Source organism: Haliotis rufescens, unplaced genomic scaffold (genome assembly GCF_023055435.1).
Source record: "Haliotis rufescens isolate VD_foot unplaced genomic scaffold, xgHalRufe1.0.p SCAF_8, whole genome shotgun sequence".
NCBI lineage: Eukaryota > Metazoa > Mollusca > Gastropoda > Lepetellida > Haliotidae > Haliotis > Haliotis rufescens.
Genome location: NW_025964372.1, coordinates 8,883,298 through 8,905,209, shown reverse-complemented (window position 1 = coordinate 8,905,209; position 21,912 = coordinate 8,883,298). Strand labels below are relative to the sequence as shown.

The window sequence follows — 21,912 nt, the reverse complement described above, 5'->3', positions numbered from 1 at the left end:
CGCTGTGATCTTCATGGTTCAACTTCGGAAACTACATGGTATTTTACATAATGACAAAACAACGTAATATATACAAGTATTGTATGAACATATTATAGTTACTTTATTTTGCGCAGAATAAAACGTGCTTGTGAAGGCAAAGTAGAGTATAATTTACTTACAGGATGAGTTCGAGGATGTGGTACTGTTATACGATGGAGTAGTAGTAGTCCAGTTCAGCCCTTGTGAAATAAAGAGAGGTAAACGACAAAACGTTTGGGCATAAAATCCTGCAAGTTCACATGAAAACAAATAGAAACACCATTCTCATTCTGATATGACTACTCGAGTTTTAAATATTAATACAATGTTACTTACAAGGATTATAGGGGGTTGAGACCCAATTTGCACTTCCAGTCGTTGCTGATGGATCTTGATCAGTTAGAAGAAATAGAATTATATTACTTTCCAAATAGGGTAAACATGTGAAATCTGGTGTTCTGAGACTATATCTCAACACATGTAAATAGAAACATGATTCTTGATATGGGGGTTATTTCGGTGACACGGTCTTCCAAAAAGAAAAGATTCTGTAATATATGTGGAATCCAAATCCATTGGGTAAACTTATATCTTGTCAACATTGCTAATACTTTTATTGAGATGCTTATAGTTGTTTCGCCCAAACATTGTCCAGAGTGACACGTAATTTAAAACAGCAACAGGACGCTGTGATCTTCATGGTTCAACTTCGGAAACTACATGGTATTTTACATAATGACAAAACAACGTAATATGTACAAGTATTGTATGAACATATTATAGTTACTTTATTTTGCGCAGAATAAAACGTGCTTGTGAAGGCAAAGTAGAGTATAATTTACTTACAGGATGAGTTCGAGGATGTGGTACTGTTATACGATGGAGTAGTAGTAGTCCAGTTCAGCCCTTGTGAAATAAAGAGAGGTAAACGACAAAACGTTTGGGCATAAAATCCTGCAAGTTCACATGAAAACAAATAGAAACACCATTCTGATTCTGATATGACTACTCGAGTTTTAAATATTAATACAATGTTACTTACAAGGATTATAGGGGGTTGAGACCCAATTTGCACTTCCAGTCGTTGCTGATGGATCTTGATCAGTTAGAAGAAATAGAATTATATTACTTTCCAAATAGGGTAAACATGTGAAATCTGGTGTTCTGAGACTATATCTCAACACATGTAAATAGAAACATGATTCTTGATATGGGGGTTATTTCGGTGACACGGTCTTCCAAAAAGAAAAGATTCTGTAATATATGTGGAATCCAAATCCATTGGGTAAACTTATATCTTGTCAACATTGCTAATACTTTTATTGAGATGCTTATAGTTGTTTCGCCCAAACATTGTCCAGAGTGACACGTAATTTAAAACAGCAACAGGACGCTGTGATCTTCATGGTTCAACTTCGGAAACTACATGGTATTTTACATAATGACAAAACAACGTAATATGTACAAGTATTGTATGAACATATTATAGTTACTTTATTTTGCGCAGAATAAAACGTGCTTGTGAAGGCAAAGTAGAGTATAATTTACTTACAGGATGAGTTCGAGGATGTGGTACTGTTATACGATGGAGTAGTAGTAGTCCAGTTCAGCCCTTGTGAAATAAAGAGAGGTAAACGACAAAACGTTTGGGCATAAAATCCTGCAAGTTCACATGAAAACAAATAGAAACACCATTCTCATTCTGATATGACTACTCGAGTTTTAAATATTAATACAATGTTACTTACAAGGATTATAGGGGGTTGAGACCCAATTTGCACTTCCAGTCGTTGCTGATGGATCTTGATCAGTTAGAAGAAATAGAATTATATTACTTTCCAAATAGGGTAAACATGTGAAATCTGGTGTTCTGAGACTATATCTCAACACATGTAAATAGAAACATGATTCTTGATATGGGGGTTATTTCGGTGACACGGTCTTCCAAAAAGAAAAGATTCTGTAATATATGTGGAATCCAAATCCATTGGGTAAACTTATATCTTGTCAACATTGCTAATACTTTTATTGAGATGCTTATAGTTGTTTCGCCCAAACATTGTCCAGAGTGACACGTAATTTAAAACAGCAACAGGACGCTGTGATCTTCATGGTTCAACTTCGGAAACTACATGGTATTTTACATAATGACAAAACAACGTAATATTATACAAGTATTGTATGAACTTATTACAGTAACTTTATTTTGCGCAGAATAAAACGTGCTTGTGAAGGCAAAGTAGAGTATCTTTTACTTACAGGATGAGTTCGAGGATGTGGTACTGTTATACGATGGAGTGGTAGTAGTCAAGTTCAGCCCTTGCGAAATAAAGAGAGGTAAACGACAAAACGTTTGGACATAGTGAAATGCTTATAGGTGTTCCGCCCAAATATGGCCGAAAGTAATACGTAATTTAAAACAGTAACAGGATTTTTTAAGGTGGCGTCATTTGTGATCTATCTTCATGGTTCAACTTCGGAAACCACATGTAAATTTACACTATGGCAAAACAGCGTATATTATTAAAGTATTGTATGAACATATTATAGTAACTTTACTTTTGAGCAGAATATAACGGGATTATTTCCTCATTCTTCTTTAATCTTACAACATCAAAATACATTCGTATGGCGAATGTTAAATTAAAAAACATTCGAATGACGAATTATTTCGTCATTCTTCATTCGAATGTGTTTTAAAGTTATATATATATAACATATTTCGTCATTCGCCATGTTGTTAGTTGAATGACGAATAACATGCTAATTTTTGGTTGTTGCCAAATTACAGGATCTATGTTCCACGATCCAGACTAGGAACCACTCAAAGCAGTTACTCATATGGTTCTCGTGTAATTCCTAAAAAACATTTCAAAGACAAGCTTCTCCGAATTGCAATTGGATTCAACATGATTAGGTATTTTTGTCTTTGCCATATTCTAAACTAACACAACTCCACACACACAAGGAATTGGAAAAACGTCACAAAATTATTTTGCCCAGCTTGACAGATCATGTGTTCGTTAATATGCCTAGAGCTTTTAAATGGATAGATGTAAAGGCCTATACTTACTTGTGGTAGCTTGTCGTTTATTGCGCCGGGAAGATATTCTCTGTAATATCATGAAACATTTACAGTTAGTTAAACAGTATTTTACATACTACTTAAAAGCCGAATCAGTTACAAGTCTCGGAAAATGTTAATTATTAACAGATGTTAATTACAAATAAGTATAGTGTTAATTGTTCTAAATCATTCAAGGGAAAAAAATACAAAATGTAGGTAGATAACTAATCTAAGTCAATATCTACATGTACATTCAAGAAAACGACATTCCTATTTGGTCCAACAGCGGCCGTGTCTGAATCCGCGATCATGCGTTACAGTTTGGAAGTTAATAGTGTCAAAATGCTCTGGACTACGTATGTAACGGATGGATGTTGTCAATCTGTCTATTTAACGTCATTATGTATTAATGTATGTCAGTGTACCGTCATCCTGTAGTTAATTTGTCCATGTAATGTCACGAAGAAGCCAAACTGCCTTTATCAGTCCAGTCAATATTTCTATGTAAAATCATGCTATGTATATGTCTATGTAACGTCGTGTTTTAGCCATGGTGCAGTAAATCTGTCTATGTACTGTCATGCTGTAGCAAGTATGTCCTTGTCACATCAAGATGTAGTTAGTTCGTCTATGTTACGTCAAGCCAATCTATCTATCTAACGTCATGTTGAAGCCATGGTGCAGTCAATCTGTCTACTAATGCCATGTTGTAGTCAATCTGTTAGTGTGACGTCATGTTGTTGTCAGTCTGTCTATGTGACGTCATGTTGTAGCCAATTAGTCTATGTGACGTCATGTTGAAGCAAGTATGTCCTTGTCACATCAAGACGTAGTCAGTAAGTCTATGGTACGTCATGTTGTAGCCAATTTGTCAATGTGACGTCATGTTGTAATCAATCTGTCTATGTAATGGCATATTGCAGCCAATTAGTCTATGAGATGCCATGTAATAATAGTCAATTTACATATGTAAGGTCAAGTCGAAGTCAATAAGTCTATGTAACGCCACATTGAAGTCAATAAGTCTTTGTAACGACATGTTGTAGTCAATCTGTCTATGTAACGTCATGTCGTAGTCAATATGTCTGTGTAACGCAGCGCAGTAGGGCATGTGTTAATGTGCCGTCTGTTAACGTCATGTTCTAGTCAGTACAATTATGTAATCCATGGTGCAGTTTATCTGTCTGTGTGACCTCATGTTGAGATCGATCTGTCTTTGTAACGCCATGATGAAGTCAATATGTTTGTGTAACGTCGCGATGTAATAAATACTGCTCATTCAATCGTATCATCCGATATAATATCAGTTGCTGAGTTCAGAAGCAAGTTTATTTTGCAACATATGGAGGCAACTGTCGCTTTCACCTCAAACTGCCATTAGGAATTGCTCTGCGCATTGTTATCACACCTTCGACTCTCACGCATACAAGTACCTGACACTAAGGCACTAGTATTTAATACAGTTTAAATAATTTGTATTTTAGTTAATTTTGGATAATAGGTAGCCCAGTAGTTATGCGTTGGTTCGTTGCGGTGAAATCCGGGTTCGATTCCCAACATAGCGTTTCCGACCTATTGTTTTTATGATATGGATAAATATTGAATCACTGCAGTTTATTTAAAGCCTTATGTATTCATCGTGAATACCACAATGGGCAGTGGTGTGTTCATTTCAATATATTTTTTTAAATTTGAGGCTTACACGATATACGGCTTTTCCATTGGACGAGAGGTCGGTCACATGACCGCGAAATTGATGTGAAGTGTATGAACGACACAATTTGACGTCCCTAGCACGAAAACATACATAAGCGTTCTTTCTGATCATTTAGAACCTTTATTCTTGGTCTCAGTATTTCGGTATACATTGAGAAATGTCAGAGAGCGTGGCTGCATGATTGTTCACGAATATTCTCGCTACGGCCTATCCTAATGAACAAACGAAGAAATGCACATCTAACCTTTCGTAGTATCGACTCGACCCGTGTCTAGAATGACATTGACCGTCTCCAGCAATCTGTGAATTTACCTTTGTGTCTTTTTGACGCATCTTTATTCACCTTTCAATGATCGGCCAGTTGATCAATGATGACTAACACATGTAACCGCCACAGGTTCATTAACAACTTCGGAAATATCTCTCTCACGTTTATCGTGTCGGCCATTTTGACGTCATGTACTTGATGTAAATGTATTACGACGCGCTGTCATTGTGACTGACTTACTGAGGTAGTTCTTTACAGACCTTTCTCATCTAATGACGATATGATTTAAACACGTGCTGCGTAAGATATTTCTGAAGAGCAAGTTGTGCATCCATACGCCCATGTCACCTCACTTTTTGAGGAACTATTTTACTCCGCGATATAGCTGGTTGTCGTATGTCTGTCAGTGTCCTTTGAGGTAAGAAATTGTGATAATTTTTTTATAAGAATTGACCTTCACTTTGTGTGAGTTCATTGCAGTATGAACCTTCATAGAGTGAGTGAGTGATTTGGGTTTAACGCCGCTGTGAACATGTATTCTATTTATATCACGGCGTGTCAGCTAAATGTGGGAGGAGAGCCTAATGATGCAGGTTTCAGACGTTTACTCCTTTGGTGAAACCCACGAGTAAGGATATAGGCTGACAAACCTAGAAACATAGTCGGGATTCGAACCCACACGCATAGGTCACCCTGATGTACCTACCAGCCTGAGACGGCTGTCAGGTTCCGCGTCACACATAAGCGCTAGACACAGCCCGGCCAGCACTGTGGCCACGCCCAAGTAGAAGGTCTTCATCCCCACGGGGAAAACGGGCACCTTGAATGAAGTCTGATGGACAACCCGCACTGAAAAAGAATAAATATATCATGTGTTTTTCATCTGTAACGATAACAGTTGTAGTGTAAGTAAAACTTAAACGATACAAATTATTAATCGCCGGGTGGAAGCAACCGTAGCAAAAACCATTTGGTGTCATGTGGATGTCTCAACATCCTGGCTATGTGCGTCCATCGGAAAATGGTATGAGGTAATGGAATGATGAAGTGGGCAACTCAAGTCTGAATGTTAATAGTTCTATTCCCTGTCCAATAGACATGAGGTTGACTCACGGGGATCTTGCGACAGTGAGTTTGGTTGGAAACACTTTGAATATTGTTGTTCTTTTTTAAATAGAGTGTCAGTTGGGTTTGGAATGGTCATACCAAGCTGTGTCACCTTTATGAGGAAGGTAAACCTAAAGTAGTATAATCAGGGCGAATTTGGATTCCAGTTGCAAGACACGCCAAGCCAGGAAATCTGTCATCGAGCGTTTACATCCCAAAGTCATCGTCATGTGTCTTGGTGTATCATCACCATACCCGTGCTCATAGGTTTCCCCAGTGTTATAAGTAAACCTCGATGACCTGCATCTCTTTAAGCTTTTCTCCCATGCGCTTTTCTGCCGCAACTGATATACTGCTGAAGGCGACATGAACCAAACTCACACATTCACCCCAGTTCATATTGATGACCTGTGTTTCATAAAGAACTAACTAGGGTTCCCCCCTTAATATTAATGTTCGGATTTATCATCCGTTTTAGGATGTGGCGCGTCTAAGACTTTCTTTTCAATTAAGTACTCACAGATTACCCGAACGGGGATTGAGGGTCACTGAAGATATGATTTAAGAATGATTCGTGTTAAAAGTGTATTTAATTCGTTATCAGATATTACGCATATCGACCACTGGTTCCATTGGTCAAGATATAATAGTGTATGGCCCCTGCTTGGCCAATGTCCCCTCGGTTCAGCGGTTTTACTGTACGTACTATGTTTTCATGAACTATGGGAAAAGCATCCTTTTTTAGGCAAGGGCGTTAACTGATTATGAAAGCCCAATTTCCTCCCTTCCCGAGCCAGGCTGGATTTCTGGAGTTACATTTTGACCGGACAAACGAGTCCATGCATAGTCAAAGCAAAATCGGGTAACGAAGTAGACATCCAGTTCGTAAACAACATGTATTTCAACGTGCAGATTTTGGTCGATTGCAGGATTTGCAAAGGATGTGTACCGTCAACTCTTTTCGACAGACTTCTTTTCAAATCTGTTCATATTTTAAATCAATTTGCTCAAGTGATTTCATGCGGGTTAAACCCGTTTTATTACAATACAGAACTTGATCATCGATCAGATGTTTGATCTGCTTACTTTTGTTTGATGCAAACGCAAGTGACATGGGAGACGGAATTGGACCGCAGGAGGGACATAGAAGGGACATAACCCGTAATAACCATTGGTGGCGCTACGATCGAGCTTGGAAATTCCAGCCTAGTTCAACAAGGTTGAAACTGGACTTTTTTTTGTCAGTTAACGCTCTTGCCACGGGAAAATGTGGGAATCGCCACCTGGCTAGTATTGTCGCGGAGTGACAAGGGTCAGCGTACAACTAGGCCCTTCTGCGAATAATTATAGTTAGAAGAAGTTACGAGACAACCTTTTATCGGCATATACGAATATGTCAATAATATATAAACTCTTATTGGAGTTTGTTTATGCTTTGACAAAATATTATGGACAACTACATCCTGACTTGACGTATTCTGAATATTGTTAGATATTGAACATATGTATGAGAAAGTGAGTGTCCATGGCATATTGAAATGTTTGTGATCATGTCATGTGTGTGTGTGTGTGTTCATCTACCTGGTTCATCTACCGTTCAAAGAGGATCTTCGCGTCCCCCCTGAAAGAAAGGCGTCCTGTGAAGGGTGTGACCCTGACAGTTTGAGTGTGTGTATAGGCATGTGTGTGTGTGTGTGTGTGTGTGTGTGTGTGTGTGTGTGTGTGTGTGTGTGTGTGTGTGTGTGTGTGTGTGTGTGTGTGTGTGTGTGTGTGTGTTGGGCATAAAAACATCGCATGCAAGAACCTCATTAATACATCCCATTAGCATGTCCGATACGTTAAGCATATTTTAAAGGCGTTCACGGTCACCAAATAAATAGATTGTTATTATCACATGATTATGCACCAGAGAGCAGAGTTTCTCACATACATACAGAGTAAGTGTACACCAGACCATAAACGAGGTGTCCATTCACCATCAATAATTATTATGTTAAGCTGCGCTGCATTCTACCAGTAGTGTCTGGTTACCACGGGAATATCAGTGTATACAATTGTCAAGTATTAGTCATTCAGTTCATATTGTAGCAGGAGAAAAAGCACATGACATCAAGAGAAATATAAAGGCAACAAGTGGTATGAGGTCATCCTAAATATTACAGAGCTATAATCATGAGAAGGTTCATCATGATAAAAAGGCCAAAAGCATATGGAAATTTTGTGACACTGATGATAAAATCGCTCTGAGGGTCTGAAAACACAGATAAGCGGCACATTTGCATGCTCATATTTACTACAACTGGGTCGATGTTTCTGTTGGTGGAATCGTATCCGAGTTTCATGATAAGCTCAGTAGCATTTATCAATAATGCTGAGTCAATCACAAAAGAATCGTTACTGCCTCCACTGTGTTACAAAACGAACACATATAGTTCTTAAACGTGTTCATTTTACGCAGCGTTAAATTTTGATCAGACAGGTCGAATGTACAATGCTTGATAAGAAGTAATAGCAGATCCTTCAAAACAACTATGGACATGTATGTCAGGGTTGGAAAACTACTGGGTGCTATCATACCCACTCAATTGTGCCATGACTCTTCTGAAATGAACCCTGATGATATGTGTTCAAAAGTTGTCTGTGGATCACAATGGGTTGACACCATGTTCTGGTGGGCAAGATCTACATTCTTGGTAAAATGAAGAAACAGAATGGCCAGAGAAAAAACTGCCATGGAGCAAAATACGGGACCAAAATCCGGATGTTACACTATTGAAAAGAACGCAAATATGGAAGGAAATGCATGCTTCCCCCCTATCGTGCTCCTCCAAATACAAACCGGATGTTTACACGTGGTAACCTGGCAACTAGGCCGGAAGTGTAGGGATGGCAAGGCGGGAATGACTTGTGCCAGGACGCAGCGAGCTCACACCATGTGACACTTGAACCAGAACTCTAGATAAACTGGTATGTTATGAACATGTTTCATCTAATGTTTTTAGCCATCATATCCCTTTTAAAAACAACCAGGGTGAACTCGACAGTAAAGACCCTTATTGCTATAAAATCGACGAGTTGTGCACTTGAACTACCACGTGGCTCACTTGGTTTACATGATGGAGAGTCTAGTCCAGCTTGTGCACAAACTGGCCCTCTTAGCGAAAGTTGCTCAGTGGAAAATGACAATTCAGAATTATTTGTTAATAAACTTGGACAAATTAATGTTATCAACATAAATGTGTGCGGTCTGAGAAAACGACTTAATTATCCAGAGTTTTTGGATCTTGTAAATAGTTTTAACTTTGTTGCTCTTCAGGAAACCAAAACAGATCCACTCGATGATATTGAAATTGATGGCTTTAAACTGTTTTTGAAACACAGGGGCCTGGGTGACAGGTATTCGGGAGGTATAGGCCTTGCAGTTAAACATTGTTTCTCTGACTATGTCACTTTATTAGATTTTGAATCGGATTAAATACTATCTAAGTTAGCTTTCAATAGCAGTGATGACCTTTTAATTGGTATTGTGTACCTTCCACTTCCACCTGAAGGTTCTAAGTACGCCACTACAGACATGTTTGATCAGTTAGAACAAGCACTATTATATATGTACTCTCACACTGAAACTGTCATCCTTACAGCAGATTTTAATGCTCGTACTGGGACACTGTGTGAATATGTCTGTTTAGATAAACATTTGTTAGAGGAATTAGATATTGATACTGATGAAATGTCAGATGACTTTGATCCTGAATCTGTTCTAGTTGAACTCGGACTTCCACGTCAGCGATACTCGTACGATAGTAACAAAATTAATAATTACGGTTACAAATTGATTGATATCTGTAAAAAAAATTAATATGTTTATTTGCAATGGAAGAATGGACAAAGACGCAAAATCCGGAAAGGTTACCTGTAAGGATACAAGTACTGTTGACTATGTCATATGTTCCAACAGGTGCCTGTCATATTTTAAGAGCTTTGAATTTGTTGATTTTTCTCCCCTATACTCAGATGTACATTGTCCTATAGCTTTTTCTTTATCAAGTATGAATAGCAGAATGTATGGTAATGTACCTAAATCATCTACCAGTAAACCTGTAACAATTTCTATAAAACCCACAAAATATGACTCATCAAAAACAAACCGATACAGGAACAATATTGATGTTATGCAGATACAAGATGTAAGCACATTATTAGATAAAGTGGTTGATGACACTACGAAGGCAAATGAATTAATAAATAATGCAACTGTTATCTGTTATGCAGCGATAAATACATTTGGCATACGCTCTTCCCCCTCATATAATTATACTGGCAATGATAAGAAACATAAAGTTAACAAACCTTGGTTCGGAAAAGAATGTACTCTGAAACGTAGACACTACCACAAAGCTAGGAGAAAATATCGAAGACATAGGAATCAAGAAAACCATATCTAAACTGACGTCCAAAAGAAACTTTACCAACTGAAAACATCGTCTGCTACATGTTTGCGAGAAAACATGCGAAAAAGTGAAAAAAACACGTGCACCACGGGCAACTGCAAATGCACGTGCGGGTAAGGGTATAAAACGATTGCAACGGCAAGTCAGACACTTCTACAGTGATAAAAAACACACGAAAGAAATGCCACGACTCACAGTCGAACAACGTGAACGAGCCTCGGGTATGGTACAGATGGGAGCCACCCACGCCCATATTGCACGAACCTTCGGTTGCTCCCTAGTTGCCGTTACCAACGTAACAGGCAGACAGGGCGGACCGCTGACAGGCCAAGAACAGGCAGACCCAGGGTGACCACGCCCCATGATGACCGGTACTTGCGTACCTTGCACCTCCGAAATAGCTTCCTGACAGTGACGTCATCGGCGACAAATGCCTTAGGTCACAGTGTTAGTCGACAGACAGTGGCCAGGAGACGCAGGGCTCATGGAATTAGGGCTTTTAGACCATACAGAGGACAGCGATTGAGATGGGCCCGGACTGTACGACGTTGGCAACGACGTGACTGGCAGAGGGTTGTCTTCACTGACGAAAGTCGATTCTGTATGTTTAGGGCTGATGGAAGACAACGTGTTTACCGCCGAAGGGGTGAACGAACGGCGGCGTGTTGCGTGCAGGAGGTCGTACCATATGGTGGAGGGAGTGTCATGGTATGGGGAGGGATCTGTGGGCAGGAGAGGACACCGCTGGTCATCGTTGACGGAAACTTGACAGCTCAGCGTTACATGGATAACATTCTTCGTCCAGTTGTCCTACCATTTCTCCAACAGCAGCCACGTGGTGTCATTTATCAGCATGACAACGCTAGAGCCATACAGCCAGAATTTTCACTAACTTCCTCGCAGCCAACAACGTCAACGCCTTGCCGTGGCCTGCACGCTCACCCTACATGTCCCCCATAGAACACCTCTGGGACTTGATGGATCGTCGTGTTCGACAACGACCACACTCTCCAGCCAACCGGCAAGAACTGATCTTGGCCCTCCGAGAAGAATGGCGTCAAATCCCACGTGACCTCATCAGACGACTGACTTTTTCTGTGCGTCGAAGAGTTTTTGCGTGTATTGAGGCATTGGGTGGTCACACACGCTACTAATGACTTGTTATTAAACGTGAGCGATTGTTTATGTACTCTGCCTATTGTTCATGATTCTGAAAGCTCGAGTTTTGTACCACACCCAACTTTGGGGGGCTCTGACGTCATTTTCGGTCGCGGTATGATTGTCATTTTCAGTGTTGATTATGTTGATATATTGATCTTCTCAATACACTTTACTTCATGCATGTATGTTTTGTTGTTTTTGAGCAAGAGTGATTTCAAACTCTGGTAAAGTTTCTTTTGGACGTCAGTTTACTTTATTCATGCAGCTAAGGAGTATAAGAAATGTAAGAACAAATATATGAAATTAGCCGTTGAAATTAGAGATTGGCAGAAGAAGAACCCAAGGGACTACTGGAAATTACTGCGTAAACGTAAGCCTGCGCATAATGACTCATCCCCTAGTGTTAATGAACTATATGAATACTTTAAGAATATAAACGCACAAGAGTATGATGATACAGTTCCTGAAGATATTAATAATACACATGTACCCATAGATTTCTCAGTTCTTAATGTTGCCGTAACATAACAAGAAATTAGTGAATCAGTATCACAACTGAAAAGAAATAAAGCATCAGGTGAAGACTTTGTAGAAACCGAATATATAATTGACTCAATAGATTTATTTCTCCCATTTTTAGAGAAACTTTTTAATGTCGTACTTGACACAGGTGAAGTTCCCGACTCATGGTTAATTGGGGTCATTAAACCTATCTATAAAGGTAAAGGTGACTCGTGTGATCCTAGTTCGTATAGACCCATTACAATTTTGATCTGTCTGGGAAAACGTTTTGCAAGTATACTTAACTGTAGATTATCCAGATTTATAAACATTAACTCTTTTTTAGCCCCTTGCCAAGCCGGTTTTCGTAAAGGTTACTCAACAGTTGATAACATGTTTGTTCTTAATTTAGTTATAGAATTCCTAAAACACAACAAACAGAAATTGTACTGTGCATTCATTGTCTTTTCTAAAGCTTTTAAAAACGTTTGGAGAGTTGGTTTTTGGTCAAAAATGTTAACTTAAAATTCCTTACATTAGTACAAAATATGTATTCCAATATAAAATCCTGTATCGAGCTTAATCATGAAAAATCTGCGTTTTTCCCAAGATTTTCGGGGGTCCGACAGGGAGAAAACCTTTCTCCGTTATTGTTTTCTATCTTTATAAATGATTTAGAATCCTGGCTAAAAAAATTTGATTGTAATGGTGTGGATATATCCAGCAAACATGATTTGAATTTAGTTTGTCTACAACTACTAGTTCTGTTATATGCAGACGATACAGTGCTATTTGCTACTTCAGCGTCAGCCCTGCAGAGGTCCCTGGGTTATTTTCATGTACAGTATATTGTCAGAAATGGAAACCAACTTTAAATAGTGATAAAACTAAAATTGTTATTTTTGGAAGTGGTAAGTGTAGAGTAAATAAGCTATCATTTTACTATGGCAAAGAAGAAATTGAAATAGTTGATAATTATAAATATCTAGGTTTTAACTTTCACAACACTAGAAAATTGACATTTGGTATAAGTGTTCTAGCCACACAAGCTAAGAAATGTATGTTTTTGTTATTGAAAGTGGCAATGATTTACCACTTGACTGCGTTTTTAAAGCATTCGATTTAATGATTTTACCCATTATGTTATATGGCTCTGAATTTTGGGGACATGTTAAAATAGATATACTTGAAAATATACATACCAAGTTTTTAAAATTAGCCTCTGGTCTCAGAACGTCCACACCGAATTATTTCTTATATGGTGAATTTGGAAGATTTCCTATCAGCATCCATGTTTCTAAAAGAATTATTAGTTATTGGTATAAACTCAACACGCCCCTGTCTCACCTCAAGTTATCCTCGGTACTGTACTGTAACTCATGTACTCATAAAGTAATGTTTATATGTTCCCAGGTAATTTTAACAGAACATGGCTGCTTAATAAAGTAGAAACGACACTAAAAGATCACTTTTACCAAGTGTGGAGGAATGCAACAGAAGTAAGTCCTAAGGGACAATATTATAAACACATTAAGACCCTACCATCACTTGATGCCTTTATCTTATTGCCCAAATATATTTACTACCCAATATTAAAATTTAGAAAATCCAATCATTGTTTACCTATTGAGACAGGGCGTTGGTATAATACTCCAAGGGAATTTAGAACTTGTAAATAGTGTGACTCTCCGACAATTGCAGACGAGTTTCATTATATATTTCGTTGTCCTGCTTTTGATGAAAATAGAAAAAGTTTTATTTCAACAAAACTAACCAAATTTTCAAATATGGTATCTTATAGACGGTTGTTTACATCATCAGGTTTCACTGTTTTAAGAAACTTAGCAAAGTTTATAAATGTTATCTTCTCTGTAATATCAAAACTTAGATAATAGACATGCTTACTATATCTACCATTGTTTACCTACAATATTTTGTTTTAGTCCGCCGCCATTTTGACTGCTTGTATATAATGATTGACATGTAAAATGTACTCTAATACCACCATGCGTGGTTCTCTGGAGAATAAAGTGAAGTGAAGTGAAGTGTAACCGAGGCTCCAGAAGGTGACACCTGTACTGAGCACGTGTTGTCTGCGGGAAGACATTGAAGTACAGTAATTGTTCCCAATTGTTCAATCTTCTGAAAGGATTAGTAGTCTATAACGGTTTCGGTCCAATGCTCTGTTGACTATAGTCTGTTTTAACAGTGAGTTTTACTACTCACTCAGTCAAACAGCCCTTTGGAAGCAATAAGATGACAACTGAACTGTGTTCACACAACATAAAAATGATAAACTAAGTTATATAGTTATCACAACTCAATCAATTGAAATACAAATACTAAGTTTATGTGAGAGTGAATGATGTCAGATTGTAGTAATATATGAGGGAGTGACAGATATCGGTGATCATTGTAGAATGGCAAGTCAACATTAGACTCGTGCAAAGCACCTGATACATTCCAGCTACACGTTCATATATTCATATGGGGTGCTTAGAATATAAATGTAAAATTTCACAGCTGTTCAGTAATAAATACTGTAATGTTTGCATTACATTTTATGATTTATATACAGTGAATGCATCAGTTGCATTGCACCAAACTGTGCAAAAATAAGAGAGAGATATGCATAGTATTATATACTTTAGTGTGAAAGACTCAGGTTTCTGAAGTTGAGAAAAAGTGATATTTTCACTGCAGTACAAGAATGACCTCCCCTTAAATTGTCTCCCTTTATCGAAAGTGTTAAGCCCGAACACAAACTCTTGACTATTTTTTCACGTTATTTCCACATTGGCAAGGCAAAACGTTGACAGGTGGTCTTTTATGGAGTTAATATCAGTTTTTAATGTTTCGCTTTACATTTCTCATTTTACTCGTCAATAGAGATTGTTCGTGTTCGCAAGCACTATTGTGTATTCCTTCATTTACAACAGCGGTCTTCAAGTTTTCAAGAATATTTTTGTTAGATTTGATTTTGTACATAATCATATTTAATGTATGATAAAGAATTTTCGTTAAAGTAAATATTTAATGTGGGCAACGAATATAAACTCATGACATTGACTAGCAATGACGCAAAGGTATCCATGCATGAAACAGTGTATCTGTCACCCCGACAGTCCGGGTATTCACCGACTTTCGGCAACAAGATAAAAAACAAGAACAGGCAGTTACATCGGACTCACTGACCCACCTAAAGTAGTATGTTCGCTTCAAGGAGGGTAAAATATAAAGTCCCTCACAAGGATTTGTCAAGCGTAGCCAAACAATGAGACGAGGTTGAAAATTAGTATTACCGTTGTGGCATAACAAGCTTAACATTGTAGCTTACAAGGCATGTAGGACACTTATCTTGGATGCGGATACAATAATAAATAACCTCCTTCCATCCATGATGCTGACAATATTAGGCATACTTACCCGGCGCAGAACACAGCCTACAGTTCTCCTCACCGATAAATGCCCGGGAATTACAACAGCGCAAGTCACGTCTCGGTTCAGTGCTCCTCGTGTACGCCGTTCACTGGTTGGGTACATCTTGACGTAGCATCCGCGAACGAGGCTCCGGATGAACACAAAACAACAGCATAGAGCAGTGTCAAATGTTTCCACTTCAGCTTACGTTTTCTTAAGTTGTAATCTCATACCCTCGAAATACCCTCGTTATTTATACATTTACATATAACTAGCTGGGCAACACATGTTCTACGGAGATTGGTATTAACCAAATTTCTTGGACAAGTCAAAATACAGATATACATCATCAGAAATATGTCTGTTAGATCTAATTGAACAAAATAAATGCTCATTTTTTTAATAGTTCAATTTTGTATATGTTTACAGTGATATGCTCTTGTATATATTTCTGTCAGATAAAGTTATCTTCTCTTTATAAGGGAAAGAGAGTGGTCATAGAACATGGCGTCGACTCTACATAAAATACTGAACATCTGCCTTGTCAATGAATGTCCACATATTCCGTCAGCAGAATGATGCATCGGGTAATTTCCTCATTCGAGCATGAGTCAACGTATTCTCGGGCCAAAACATTTACTTGTTCCGAAAAAGTCACACTTACTAAACAGTTAAACTTTGTAACTGCTTTTAATGTTACATTTGTTGTGTTATGCACACAGTTAAAGAAAATATTGATGAGCGTCCTACAGCTTTTAGTGTCCTGACGCATGAAATGTAACCTATACCCGTGAGTAATATTCCGTCAATGGCAACCGTCATATACGTTACGACCGGCACCATTGTTGACATCAAGGGAATTCACCCTGCAGAACAGTATTGAGATTTACAACAGAAACAATAACGTTGTGACAGACCAATTAAGCAAATGGTACTGTTGGTTTTTTAGAATCCTTATAAAACAGTAAATAGAACGACGTAACATTACAAAGATGTGTGCTGTTTACCTGCTGCATATTGAGAGACAAGTGAAGCTACGGGTTAGAATTGGTCTTCAACAACCCATGCTCGCCGTAAAAGTCGACTCTTCTTGTCGTAAGAAGCGACTAACGGGATCGGGTTGTCAGGCTCGCTGACATGGTTGATGCACATCACCGTGTCCCAATTACGTGGGATGCAGCCCAGATAGCGAATGGGACTTCTCCCAGGAAGCACTGCCTTGTCGAACCCACCCAGAACTTTCGTAGAATGTGAAGACTCCCCAACACAGCAGCCTCCTGCATAACCCGGGTTGTCAGAAGGGCCGTATTCCGGGTAGCAAACCCGAGTGACCATGTTCACCTGATCCCGTTATTCACCTCCTGCGATAAGCATGGGTTGCTGAAGTCAAATTCTAACCCGGATCTTCACGGGGGCCAGTTTCAAGTAGAATCAGTGTCGTCCATCTGTACTTGTTATTGTGCATACTATCCTCCCTTGCAGATTCCCAGTACGTGAGTTAATGTATGACATGGCTGAATAATTGGGCGGTACCATGAGGACCAATATATACAATTCTGCAATTCGATTGCTCTGCTAACAGTATATTGGACATATGTAAGATCATGTTTTTGTTAATGACTGCATTGAATAATAATTGAATAATAAACTGTCTTAGTGGGGTATTCACTACGGCATGGTAGATGTATCTCAGTTGGTTAGCTTTATTAAATTGGCATTAGTCCGGACTTATACAAGCAGACACAGACACACACACCGACACACACACATCGAAACAAACGCACACACATACACACAGAGACACCGACACACACATACACACGCATACGTGCATTCGCACACACTCACACGCGCACATGCACACGTGCATGCACATCGCTAAATAAGTTCAGCAAGTCCCAAAGAGGGAGAGGTCATGACGTAAAACACTGAGTAGTTTGGCATGCATTTATCATATACACAGCAGAAAAAGCCGATTTAACTCGGAATGTTCCACAAATTGCAGTGCCATCTTGCGTTCTTTTATTCAACGTTGTCCTTTAGCTGTTTAGTGTATTATTTGTGCACTGACGTTTTTAGTACACATTGTTCTTTCGTAACATGTGACGACTTTTGTTTGCGAGTTGTTCATTGATATCGTTTAGTATTTTGAATTCATTATTTGTATGTAAACAATCACATTTATTTGTATCGTTCATTCTTTATTCGTAACAATTAACTATTATTGCATACTTTTGTCCATTATTTCAATTTTGTTTTCTTTGACCGAATGGCCGCCCATAGGGCAGTCTCACTTTCGGCTAAGATAAACAGGTAACAGTTACTAGTGCAATCAACCTAACCTAATCCCAGTATAAGCTGCTTGACAATTGGGCCGTCTGACAATTGGAAGGTTACCACAAAAACCTGGCCCTTGGGGGGACCCCAGCCTTCAAATACCTTGCCTGTGATTAGGCTTCATTACAAAAACATACAATGACCACAAAAATTGTGTAACTTAAAAGCTATTCTGACAATGGCCCTTCTATAACCAAAGCTTTCCACCTTGTACACGAGCCCTCGCGCTGTTAAAGGCGTTAAACCTTCGATTATCCAGTGTATTACATAGCCATTCGGTTATGATATGTACCCTGGAACTATGTGCCACCATACCTGAATCAGACTTGAATGCGACGACACTAACAATAGACGTACTTAATATCTAAATGGCAGATGCAGCACCATTGGCGACCACATTACATCAACCAAGCCTGACAGTCATCCACCTACCGAGAATGTAGAACACATACGCATCATCGCCAGAATGAAGGAGCAAGTGAAGACAGACATCAACTCTGTTCAGCAGATCTACAACGCCCAACTCGACCGAGCTGTCGAAGATGTTGCTGCCACGATGCCGTCCTTTGGCAGTGTCCAGGCTGCTCTCTACCGACACACATTTAATCAAATTACAGTAATTTTGCTAGTAATGATGTGGTGCTAATGTTATAAAACATGAAGATGATGGATATAAATGTACAGTGCTATGATAATACATGTGTATTTATGATATTTGATGTTGTGAAAACATTTGAGTTGTGAAGATGATCTCATATACAAAATGAAATTACAGTATCAAAAGTCATTTACATTCTTTGTGATCTTGTTGGAAGAGTTCATTATACTTAAGGGATAAGGGTACGAGTGTGATGTGCACTCATCCATAAATTTGTTTTGATAGGTGTGTAGGCGATATGAGGTGTAGGCCAGATGAGGACAGGCCCCCTGTTGGTCGCAGAGGTGACGTAAGCCCCTGCGGTCTCTTGTGTGATGTGTTGCCGACGATCTTTAGTCCGTTTATATATTGTTTTGTGTTGTTCAACAATATTTTTCTATTCTAAATATTATTAAATTAGTTTTACAAATAGGTATGTGGTTATAGTGACCTGTTCATCGTTGACAATTTTGAATATACTATTATCAATGCACAGTATGTTCCTAGTGTGGAACAATGACTTAAACACTGCTAATGTGACTTTCACCTTCACTCAGCCCCAACAAATAAATCTAAAATGTGTCATAAAGGTTGATGTTAGAGTCTTTCAGAAAGTGTATTTTTCTAATATTTAAATATGATGAAGCCGATTTTCTTCAGAACATGTAGCTAAAGTAGAACAAACGTATGGTACAACATTTCTGGGTCTCGGACTTGCCGGTGCTTAGATTTTCTCTTGAAGTTTACTTTTCACTCGTTTTGAACACACTCAGAAATCAATAATTTAACCGTTTTCTTCACCTATCAAATTTGCATCTCCCCGAGGCAAGGGAGTTAACTGACTATAAAAGCCAAGTTTCCACCCTTGCCGAACTAGGCTGGAATTCCTTCTATGCCTTCCCCATTGACCAATCAGATTCCACCTCTTATATCACTTGCATTTACGTTCAAACAAATTGGCGGCCCACAGTCATGACGATCTGCTCGATAATCAAGATCTATATTGTGATGCACCGAGAAGTGCATCAAATCACGTGTGCACCTTGAATAAAAGCAAGACAATATGAAAATATCTGTTGACGCCGAGTTGTCGGGGCACCTGCTTTGCAAATCCTGGAATCGTAAAAGAAAATGAAACACGAGCCACCAGGAAGAAGATTCAGTCACACGTTCGGTATACGCAGCTCAACAAGTTCTTTGTTGTTCTGGAATGTGCCAGATCACGGGATGGGTGATCGCATAACGTTTCAGGTCATGGTCGACAACTTTGCAACAGAAGGCGCAAATGACTCAGCTTTACTTCGTGTGTAAACACTGAAAAGGGTTTATCTGGAAGTCACGCTGTGATTTATGTGTAATGTACCAGTAATCAAGTACTTTGGGTGAATCATGCACGTGTTTATCGTCAATATTGAGCCACAAGTCGTTGCAGGAATAATGAAAGACATTTCTTGGAAAATCTATGAACTCAGACATTTTTATGGTGTGTTGTAGGGGATACATGGTGTGTTGTAGGGGATACATGGTGTGTCGTAGGGGATACATGGTGTGTCGTAGGGGGCAGATGGTATGTTGTAGGGGATACATGGTGTGTTGTAGGGGATACATGGTGTGTCGTAGGGGGCAGATGGTGTGTTGTAGGGGATACATGGTGTGTTGTAGGGGATACATGGTGTGTCGTAGGGGGCAGATGGTGTGTTGTAGGGGGCAGATGGTGTGTTGTAGGGTGCAGATGGTGTGTTGTAGGGGAAACATGGTGTGTTGTAGGGGATACATGGTGTGTCGTAGGGGGCAGATGGTGTGTCGTAGGGGGAAGATGGTGGGTTGTAGGGGATACATGGTATGTCGTAGGGGATACATGGTGTGTCGTAGGGGGCAGATGGTGTGTTGTAGGGGATACATGGTGTGTCGTAGGGGGCAGATGGTGTGTTGTAGGGGTTACATGGTGTGTGTTGTAGGGGATTCATGGTGTGTTGTTGGGGGCAGATGGTGTGTCGTAGAGGAGGATGGTGTGTCGTAGGGGATACATGGTGTGTTGTAGGGGGCAGGTGGTGTGTTGTAGGGGGCAGGTGGTGTGTTGTAGGGGGCAGCTGGTGTGTTGTAGGGGTTACATGATGTGTCGTAGGGGGCAGATGGTGTGTTGTAGGGGATACATGGTGTGTTGTAGGGGGCAGGTGGTGTGTTGTAGGGGGCAGGTGGTGTGTTGTAGGGGGCAGCTGGTGTGTTGTAGGGGATACATGGTGTGTCGTAGGGGGCAGATGGTATGTTGTAGGGGGCAGATGGTGTGTTGTAGGGAATACATGGTGTGTTGTAGGGGATACATGGTGTGTCGTAGGGGGCAGATGGTGTGTCGTAGGGGGCATATGGTGTGTCGTAGGGGGGAGATGGTGTGTCGTAGGGGGCAGACGGTGTGTTGTAGGGGGTAGATGGTGTGTTGTAGGGGATACATGGTGGGTCGTAGGGGGTAGATTGTGTGTCGTAGGGGGCAGATGGTGTGTCGTAGGGGGCAAATGGTGTGTTGTAGAGAATACATGGTGTGTTGTAGGGGGCAGATGGTGTGTTGTAGGGGGTAGATGGTATGTCGTAGGGGATACATGGTGTGTCGTAGGGGGCAGATGGTGTGTTTTAGGGGATACATGGTGTGTCGTAGGGGGCAGATGGTGTGTTGTAGGGGTTACATGGTGTGTGTTGTAGGGGATTCATGGTGTGTTGTAGGGGGCAGATGGTGTGTCGTAGAGGAGGATGGTGTGTCGTAGGGGATACATGGTGTGTTGTAGGGGGCAGGTGGTGTGTTGTAGGGGGCAGCTGGTGTGTTGTAGGGGATACATGGTGTGTCGTAGGGGGCAGATGGTGTGTTGTAGGGAATACATGGTGTGTTGTAGGGGGCAGGTGGTGTGTCGTAGGGGGCAGATGGTGTGTTGTAGGGAATACATGGTGTGTTGTAGGGGGCAGGTGGTGTGTCGTAGGGGGAAGATGGTGTGTTGTAGGGGATACATGGTATGTTGTAGGGAATACATGGTGTGTTGTAGGGGATACATGGTGTGTCGTAGGGGGCAGATGGTGTGTCGTAGGGGGAAGATGGTGGGTCGTAGGGGATACATGGTGTGTTGTAGGGAATACATGGTGTGTTCTAGGGGATACATGGTGTGTTGTAGGGCGCAGGTGGTGTGTCGTAGGGGGAAGATGGTGGGTCGTAGGGGATACATGGTGTGTTGTAGGGAATAC

General features: G+C 39.9%; 1 protein-coding gene across 1 annotated transcript in view; it reads right to left on the bottom strand.

Moving 5' to 3' along the window:
• Positions 1-15,816, bottom strand: part of LOC124125993 (cubilin-like) — a 90,151-nt gene extending 74,335 nt beyond the window's left edge. The window contains exons 1-10 of the mRNA XM_048389179.1: positions 15,720-15,816; positions 5,780-5,922; positions 3,095-3,134; positions 2,281-2,340; positions 1,770-1,823; positions 1,574-1,633; positions 1,064-1,117; positions 868-927; positions 358-411; positions 162-221 (exon numbers count right to left, since the gene is read on the bottom strand). Of these exons, the coding sequence (XP_048245136.1) occupies positions 162-221; positions 358-411; positions 868-927; positions 1,064-1,117; positions 1,574-1,633; positions 1,770-1,823; positions 2,281-2,340; positions 3,095-3,134; positions 5,780-5,872 (535 nt within the window). The 5' untranslated portion in view covers positions 5,873-5,922; positions 15,720-15,816. The remainder of the gene's footprint in view (positions 1-161; positions 222-357; positions 412-867; positions 928-1,063; positions 1,118-1,573; positions 1,634-1,769; positions 1,824-2,280; positions 2,341-3,094; positions 3,135-5,779; positions 5,923-15,719) is intronic.
• Positions 15,817-21,912: the final 6,096 nt, after the last annotated feature.